Source organism: Mustela nigripes, chromosome 12 (genome assembly GCF_022355385.1).
Source record: "Mustela nigripes isolate SB6536 chromosome 12, MUSNIG.SB6536, whole genome shotgun sequence".
In the NCBI taxonomy this organism is placed as follows: domain Eukaryota; kingdom Metazoa; phylum Chordata; class Mammalia; order Carnivora; family Mustelidae; genus Mustela; species Mustela nigripes.
This window is the reverse complement of record NC_081568.1, coordinates 64960906-64969284: the sequence shown is the minus strand read 5'-3', so window position 1 is coordinate 64969284 and position 8379 is coordinate 64960906. Positions and strand designations below refer to the sequence as shown.

The following is an 8379-nucleotide window of genomic DNA, read 5'->3' as shown; positions in this document are numbered from 1 at the left end:
CCATCCTCCGAGGCCTGGCCCTCAAGCCCTCCAGATTGGGGACCCCTGAGCCATAACGCAGGACTCCGCCTCTACTGCCAACACTTGGCCTGCAGGGCCTTAGTTGTGGGGAGAGCCACGTAGCCAGGGCTCCCTGGTGGGGGCCTGGGTATCTCCTCTGGACTTAGCTGGATTTGTGACTCAGGGAGAGACCATATTGGTGAGCCAGGGGGAAATGGGTAGATTTTCTGGTCTCTGGTTGGCTCTTATAATCTCCAACTTTGCCCCAGCCTCCCTCTTCCTGTCAATTGTATGAAGCTCCTGGGGCCCCTTGGGAGGTGACTTCCTGCCTCAGGCCCCCTGCCCGCTTGCCTGCCCACACAGACTCCCAGGGGGATCCCTCTGTTTGCCTTGCTGAGGGAGCAGCAGACACCACAGGACAGCCACTAATGCCGCTAGCACTCACTGACTTCACTCTGTGCCTGGCTCTCTGCTGGGCTCAGGATCCAGGCCATCTAGGGAGACGCCTGCTGGAAGGCTCTTAGGTAAGTGGGAGAGACAGGAGTTGGGAATAACGGGGTGGCAGATGGTGCAGGATCTCAGCATCTGGCAAGGGACAGGCAGAGGAAGAGCACAGGCCGCACGCAGTTCCTCTGGGCCTGGCACTTCATGTGCGAGACCACATGCTTATCCCGGCAGGACAGCAGTTGCTCAAGTCGTGTTTGTCACTTGGTGTTTGGTCTTGGGCAGGTTACTTAATGTTTCTGAGCCTCAATTTCCTCATCATTGAAATGGCAATGAGAATGCAAAGGACAGGGTGTCCGGCTGCCGGAGCTTGAGGCTTCCCAGGCCACAAGGGACACAAAGTCAGGTGGAAAGGCCCTTGGAAAAGACTTCCTGCCCACCCCCCATATGTGACCCCAAATGGTATTGCTCAGGCTGGTTACCCAGGCCTTCCTAAAGGTGGCATTGAATGAGTGACAAGAGGCTGTCCCCAGAATTCAGACACATACTCAGAGCCCCAACGGTAGTCTCCAGCAAGGTGAGGCAAAAATAAATAAATAAATAGGTGCCTAGCCAGAAGCAAAGTTTCAAAAGAGCATGTGAGCTCTCCAGGGACCCACTAGGGGCATGCCACCCACACTCACATGACCGGGCTGTGGCGTGAGGACAGGTTCACTGGTGGGGCCCTTGTTCTCAGTGTTGGGTGGTCAAGAGGGGCCTCCCAGGGAAAAAGGCAGCCCAGAGCTTAAGTGGCACAGCGGTAAGGGTTTCTCTGGAGGCACTGGGCTGAGGGGAGGTGGAGGCCAGAACATGGGGGGAGTTGGAGGGGTTGGTATGGGGTTGGTGGAAAAGACCACAGTGGGCCCTGTGGGGCAGTGGTTCAATGGGGAGCTAAGAGGCTGGTAATGGACAGGGACTGTGAAGACAGAGGGGAGCAGGTGAATATTAGAAATATTTCCAAGATAAAGACAAGCAGAGCGGCGCTGAGAGGGTACCAACCAGGGCTCAAGAGTCGGAAAGCAAGGAGCTGGCCAGTCTGACTAGAGGAGGTTCTTGGGCAGGGACCCGGCGGCAGGAATGTCAGGTGGCAGGGTATATGGCTGCACTGCACAGAGGAGAGCTCGGAGCTTCTGACTCACAGCCAGCTGACCCAGGTGGAGGCAGAGGTCAGGTGCCCTCCGGTGGTCTGAAGCCCCTGCTGGGCACAGGTGGGCACCTTGAGCCGGCAGGACCCCAAGGAAGAAGTATGTGATGTCCCCACCCCCTATCTGAGCTCCTTTACTGAAGACAGGCTCCCCTCCCCCCCAGCCCTGCAGCTGCCTCTCTGGACAGAGGGAGGGGGAAGTGGCCAGAAGGGGAAGTGTGAGGAGTTCCCCTCCGGCCTGTCACCAGTCTCCTCAGGCCCTCGGAGAGGCAGTCCTGGGGCCTGGCAGCGGCCATGGAGCCTCTGGAGACTCCCGTCAAGGACGGCATCCTCTACCAGCAGCACATCAAATTCGGCAAGGTGGGGACCCCGGCTTCCAGGAGCTGCCCAGGACAGTAGGCGTGGGCCCCAGCCTCAGCCGGCCCGGAGCTGAGAGAATGGGGAAGGGAGTCGGTGGGGAACCCAACCAAGGAGCTGGGGAGTAGAACAGAGCCCCATTCTCAGCTTGAGAGGGTTGGGCTAAGTGGGCCTTTTAGAGAGCCTGCCCTGTTTACCTATGGGGAAGCCAAGAGCGCAGAGGATCTGAGAACCCCAATGTTGGGGCAGGGCAGAGCTGAGAGGTCGGATGACCCAGCAGCCTTCAGCCTTGTGGCCCCTGTAGAGAAGGCCCACCCTGCAGAAGAGGGCTCAGCCCCTCCCAGCCCTGTTACCGGCCACAGTTGGGGAGTTCACTTCTCTCCCCGGGCAGCAGGCCCCACACCCTCACTGCTCGGCTGCAGCTGCTGCCCAGGGAGATAAACAGTCTGTTTCCTTTGCTTGACACTATTTGCATGTTTCCTTCCTCACCATCGTGAGCTGAGGCCTCCCTCCTGCCTCAGCCCTTGTCCCATGGCCCAGGTGACCTTCTCTTCATGGAGAGAGCGTAGGGGGCACCAATGTAAAGATAGTGTCAGGTGGTCTGCTTGAACCGCATCGGAGACACAATCCAGTAGAAGCCCCAACCTTGTCTTCCCATGGCTTCTGAGATATGAGGGCCCTAGTGCTCATAGGGGTCCCAGTGAGGCAATTGGTGGTGTGGATTTGAACCCACAGCTGACCAGCCCCAAGCACGGACTCTTCCCCCTGCTCCTCTGGCCCTGGCAGGGCCTCCTCCTCTAGGGCCCTGAGGATCTGGGGGAAGCAGAGGCCAGGCAGGTGACCAGGAGCCCTTGCTGGTGCTGAGCTGAACTACCGGGAGAACCACCACCCAAGTGTCTTTCCCCCATCCCACAGAAGTCCTGGCGGAAGGTATGGGGTCTGCTGTATGCAGGAAGCCCATCAGGTGTGGCACGGCTGGAGAGCTGGGAGGTCCGGGAAGGTGGCCTGGGGCCAACAGGGGACAGGCCTACAGGACCCAGCCGGCGTGGGGAACGGCGAGTCATCCGCCTGGCAGACTGCGTGTCTGTGCTGCCGGCTGACGGCGAGAGCTGCCCCAAGGACACCAGCGCCTTCCTGCTCACCACCACAGAGCGAAGCCACCTACTGGCCGCACAGCATCGCCAGGAATGGATGGGCCCCATCTGCCAGCTGGCCTTCCAGGTGAGCATAAGGTGGGTGGGCAGGGCATCCAGAGGCCAGAGGTGGGCCACCTGGCCTTGTTCATCTCCATGCTCACTCACACCCTGTCACCCAGCAAGCACCTGCCGAGCACCCACAAGCCTTTGGGGAAATAGCCCCGAAGTGCCCCGAAGTGCCTCCACAGCCATTTATGCTGTGGAGAAAATGAAAGGGTGGTGGGACCAGATGTGAATGGCAGGATGTTAGATGGGAAGACCTCTCAGCAAGGGACAGTGAGCCGAGTCCTCAAGGACAAACAAGAACCCATCAGGCAAAGATCTGAGGCAAGAGTGATCCAGACACTGAGGTCTGAGAAGTGTCTTGAACAGAAGAAGCAGCATGGGCAAAGACCCTGTGGCATGGGAAAGTTTGGTGTGTTCAAGGGGCAGAAAGGCCATCATGGCTGGAGGGTAAGTAGTGGGAGGGAGCCCAAGAGAAGGCAAAGATGGAGAATTTGGTGGGAGCCAGCTGGAACTACTTTGGGATATATGCAGAGTCTGGGGTGAGTGAGACAGATGCCTTTGGTGGGGGGAGGTTCTTTGGAGAGACAGGGACTGAGAGCTTTAAAGCTTCACAGGGTCGGGGCACCTGGGTGGCTCAGTGGGTTAAAGTCTCTGCCTTCGGCTCAGGTCATGATCCCAGGGTCCTGGGATCGAGCCCTGCATTGGGGTCTCTGCTCAGTGGGGAGCCTGCCTCCCTCTCTGTCTCTGCCTACTTGTGATCTCTGTCTGTCAAATAAATAAATAAAATCGTTTAAAAAAAAAAAATAAGCTTCACAGGGTCTATGACAGACCAAAAGGAAATGAGCCTAGCAGTTCCTCAAAAAGTTAAACATAGAGTTACCATATGACCCAGCAATTCCACTCGTAGGTGTATACCCAAGAGAATCGAAGCAGGTGTTCAAACAGAACTTGTATGAGAATGCTCAGAGCAGCAGTATTCACAATAGCCAAAGATGCAGACAACCTCAATGTCTGCTAACTTATACACCCAATATAATCTAGCCATACAACAGAATATTACCTGACCATTAAAAAAATAAAAAAAGAATGAGGTAGTGATACATGCTAACACCGTAAATGAACCTGGAGAACATCATGCTAAATAAAGGGGACCAGACACAAAAGACCACACATTAGTATCCTTCTATGTATGTCAAACACACTGGAATAGGCCAATCCATAGGGACAGAAAGTAGCTTAGTGGTCGCCAGGGGCTGGGGAGGGTGAGGAGTGACTACTAATAGGTTTCCATGTGGAATGATGAAAAATTCTGGAACTAGACACGCCTGGGTGCTTCAGTCAGTTGAGCGTCTGCCTTCGGCTCAGCTCATGATCGTGGGGTCCTGGGATCAACACCCATGTTGGGCTCCCTGCTCAGCAAAGAGCCTGCTTCTCCCTCTCTCTCTGCCTGCTGCTCCCGCTGCTTGTCCTCTTTCTCTCTTGCTGTGTCAATTAAGTAAATAAAATCTTAAAATAAAAAAAATTCTGGAACTAAGTAAAGGTGACCATTACATAATCTTGTGACTATACTAAAACCACTGAGTTATACACTTTAAAATGGTGAAATGGTAAATTTTACGTGGTGTATTTTACCACAATATTTTTTTAAGATGTTATTTATTTGACAGACAGAGAGGGAGGGAGTATGAGCAGAGAAAGGGGCAGGGAGGGAGAGAGAGAAGCAGGCTCTCCACTGAGCAGGGACCCAGGACTCTGGGATCATGACCTGAGCCGGAGGCAGACACTTAATCAACTGAGCCACCCAGGCACCCCTATCACCATATATTAAGGTAAAAGCAAAAAAAAAAAAAAAAAAAGGAAATGGACAAGAACAAGGAGACCAGTGAGGAAGCTGTTGCATGTGACCGTGGCTGTGCTACTGTGGGCCACGGTGGTTGTGGTGGAGATGCTGACAGAGCTCAGAGGATAGAGAGGAGCTGGTAAAAGCGGCCTGGAGAAGGCTGGAAAAGCCAGTTCACTCACAGGTGCCACCCCTGAAGCTCCTGCCCCTTAATCACTCCAAGCTGTTAGGGACACACACAGGCAGGCCCCATCCCTGGCCAAGTACCAGTGCAGAAGGGACCTTCTCATGTGTCACTTACTTTACAACTCTCAGCAGCCTCAAGGGGGCGCCTGGGGGGCTGCAGGTGGGGAAGCAGAGGGGTCCCCAGGGTGGCACAGTGTGTCAGGAACAGAGCTGGAAGTGGCACCCTGGTCCCTGGATGTTCTTGGCCTGAAGTCTTGGGTTACTGGACCCAGGGGAAGGATGTGGAAAGAGGAGGGGGGGAGGGCTCTAACTTCTGACCTTTCTTCATTCTCCAGGGCACAGGGGAGAGTTCCTCAGGCCCAGGGGAGGTGGAAGCTTCCAAGAGGGGCCTGGTCCCCATGGAGGAGAATTCCATCTACTCCTCCTGGCAGGAAGGTGAGTCAGGGAGGTGCAGGGGCAGCCTCAGCCGTCCTCTACCCGGGGCTGGGATCTTTGGGGCCCAGGCGTGCTGTACCTGATGGCCTCTCTGCTCTCCTGCCTGCAGCAGGCGAGTTTCCAGTGGTGGTGCAGAGGACCGAAGCTGCCACCCGCTGCCAGCTGAAGGGGCCCTACCTCCTAGTGCTAGGCCAAGACACCATCCAGCTGAGGGAAGCCTCCAGCCCCCAGGCCCTCTATACCTGGCCCTACCGCTTCCTGCGCAAGTTCGGCTCTGACAAGGTGAGGGGCAGGGAGTGCCCTGCCAGAAAGCTGGTGGGTGGAGGGGTGCTTAGGTCCCTCTGCCGCTAACCCACCCATACCACCCCAACCCCATGTCCAGGACGTGTTCTCCTTTGAAGCTGGACGCCGCTGTGACTCGGGCGAGGGTCTCTTCGCCTTCAGTAGCCCCCGAGCCCCTGACCTGTGCAGGGCAGTGGCCGCTGCCATTGCCCGCCAGCGGGAACGGCTGCCAGAGCTGGCTGGACCCCGGCCCTGTCCCCTGCCTCGGGCCACCTCCCTGCCCTCACTGGACCCGCCAGGAGAGCTTCGGGAGATGCCCCCAGGGCTGGAGCCGCCCAGCTCTTGGAGGGCACAACTAGCAGATCCGGGCCCTCAGAGCCTGCCCCCACAGCTAAACCCGGTGCCCCACGATGAGCCGGTGTCTGGGCTCTACGCATCGGTATGCAAGCGGGCCAGTGGACCCCCAGCCAACGCCGAGCACCTCTATGAGAACCTGTGCATGTTGGAGGCAGGCCCCGTGCTGCTCAGGGACGGGGACCCAGGGCAGGAGGGTTCCAGCCGCCGCAGCCCCCTGGCCAGCCCCATCTACCACAACAGCGAGGACCTGGGCTGGCCGGGCCCCACCCATGACAGCAGCCTGGAGGCGCAGTACCGGAGGCTGCTGGAACTGGAGCTGGGCGACAGTGATGAAACTGTGAGCTCTGGCCGCCCCAGTGCTCCCACGGGCTTCAAGGCCAAGCTGGTAACGCTCCTGAGCCGTGAGCGGAAGAAGGGCCCGGCCCCCTGTGACCGGCCCTGAAAGTCCTGTGTGACTCTGGGACAGGAGAAGAGAAAAGTGTTCTGCTGTTCCCGGGCCAGGGCCAACAGTGGACATCTGGGACACACCCCTGCATCCACGCTGGCCCCGGGCGGGTAAGGCAGGCAGGCTGGGGGGGACCCCACCCACCACCCCCGACTGCCATGTACAGTGTATAGATTTGCTGGTAATAAAACCTCCCAGCTCTGCTCTTGGTCCCACTGGTAGTGCACAGCCCTCAGCTCCTCCCTTACGCTCCTGTCGGTGGCACTCACCCAGCTGCATGCACGCGGGCCCTCACTCCCGCACCCATTCTGGGTGCCACAGACACACCCAGTGTGGACTTGACCTCCATGACCCATGGGCTCAGATCCACTCAAGCAGAGGGGTGGGATGCAGATAATTGGGGCCCATGTATTCAGTCCTGAGCAACAAAAATGACGGGGACAGTCAGGCTGGAACAGAAATTGGGCCTGGCAGTGGGGGAGGTGCCCTCTGAGTTCAGTGTGAAGGATGGGAAGTGGGGGCGCCTTCCCAGGTGGGCTGCAAAGCCCCAGGTCTTTCCCGGCTGCAGGTGGGTCTGCACTGGCCCAGAGATGAAGGGGAAAGTGTGGGGCTGACAGGGAGCTGGTGGCCAAGCAAGAGAGGCCTGATGAGCCTCAGTGGGCTTGGTCTCCTCCTCAGCAGAGAGACACAGTCAGATTATGGAAGGAGCAGTGTGGAAAACAAATCTGAGGGAGCCCAACTGGAGACCAGGTAGCCTGAGCGGGGGAGGAGGTAATGCGTGGGGGTGCGGAAGGGTGTGAGTGTATGAGGTGGGGGGAGCAGAGGCAGAGAGAATCCTGAGCAGGCTCCATGCTCAGCACAGAGCCCAAAGCAGAGCACAATCTCCCAACCCTGAGATCATAACCTGAGCTGAAATCAAGAGTCAGCTGTGTAACCGCCCGAGCCACCCAGGCACCTCATAATTCAGGGGAGTTCTGTTCTCAAGGACCTCACATTCCAGAGGGAAATAAAGCAAGTGTCTTGAAGACTTTGGTGCCCCCATGCTACTCCTGTCACCATGCCCGAGGCTTCCATGTACAAAACCTCATGCCCCCGAGAGTCTTGCCCCCAGCCCCTTGACCTCAGCCCCACCTCTGCTGCCCCTGCCATCGGCATACTCCGAACCTCTCCATGACCGCGAGGCTCCCTCTTCGCAATCTCATTTCCAAGCATCCACCTCTGGCCACCTCCTTGTCTCTTTCATGTGGGTGAAACCACACTGGCCTACAGGAGCCTTTCCCCACCATCTGTGCCATTGCTCTCTGCAACGCCACCCTTGTCCAACTTGGATTCTTTGCAAAGCCTTTGTGCTCCTCTCTTCTTCCGTCTTATTTGTCAGGCACAGTGCCCAACCTCAGGGAAACCCACCTCTTCTCCATATGTGCCCCTGCAGCCAGAGACATCCACATGACCAGGCCTGCCACATTCTCTAACGATGTGATCTCAAAGCTCAGACAGACAGGCTCTCCAGAGAGATCCGACATCCCAAGACCTTCTCACCTTCTTCTCTCCATCCCTGCTCATTCTCATCTCAAAGGTCTCTTGGAGAGATGGCAGGCAGCAGACAGCAGCAAACCACCATCCCCCCGCCAGCTTCCCAGCCCTTCAC

At 57.3% G+C, this 8379-nt stretch overlaps 1 protein-coding gene across 3 annotated transcripts; it reads left to right on the top strand.

Moving 5' to 3' along the window:
* The first annotated feature begins 388 nt into the window (after positions 1–388).
* DOK3 (docking protein 3) lies at positions 389–6940 on the top strand. 3 transcript variants are annotated; one of them, XM_059417482.1, is made up of 6 exons: positions 389–524; positions 1876–1987; positions 2900–3205; positions 5548–5647; positions 5757–5929; positions 6030–6940. In XM_059417482.1, exons 2-6 carry the CDS (start codon positions 1922–1924, stop codon positions 6726–6728), a joined length of 1344 nt encoding a protein of 447 aa, XP_059273465.1. In that variant the 5' UTR covers positions 389–524; positions 1876–1921; the 3' UTR covers positions 6729–6940. The 3 variants fall into 3 exon arrangements, with proteins under 3 accessions (XP_059273465.1, XP_059273464.1, XP_059273463.1); XM_059417481.1 differs by having other exon boundaries at positions 1792–1987; XM_059417480.1 differs by lacking the exon at positions 389–524 and having other exon boundaries at positions 1874–1987; positions 5760–5929.
* Positions 6941–8379: the final 1439 nt, after the last annotated feature.

Excerpts from the sequence above, each read along its gene's own strand:
- DOK3 (XM_059417482.1), top strand. The coding sequence starts at position 1,922 with ATGGAGCCTCTGGAGACTCCCGTCAAGGACGGCATCCTCTACCAGCAG. Across the intron at positions 1,988-2,899 it reads AGCACATCAAATTCGGCAAG|AAGTCCTGGCGGAAGGTATG; the intron begins GTGGGGACCCCG and ends CCCATCCCACAG. Across the intron at positions 5,930-6,029 it reads GCAAGTTCGGCTCTGACAAG|GACGTGTTCTCCTTTGAAGC; the intron begins GTGAGGGGCAGG and ends CCCCATGTCCAG.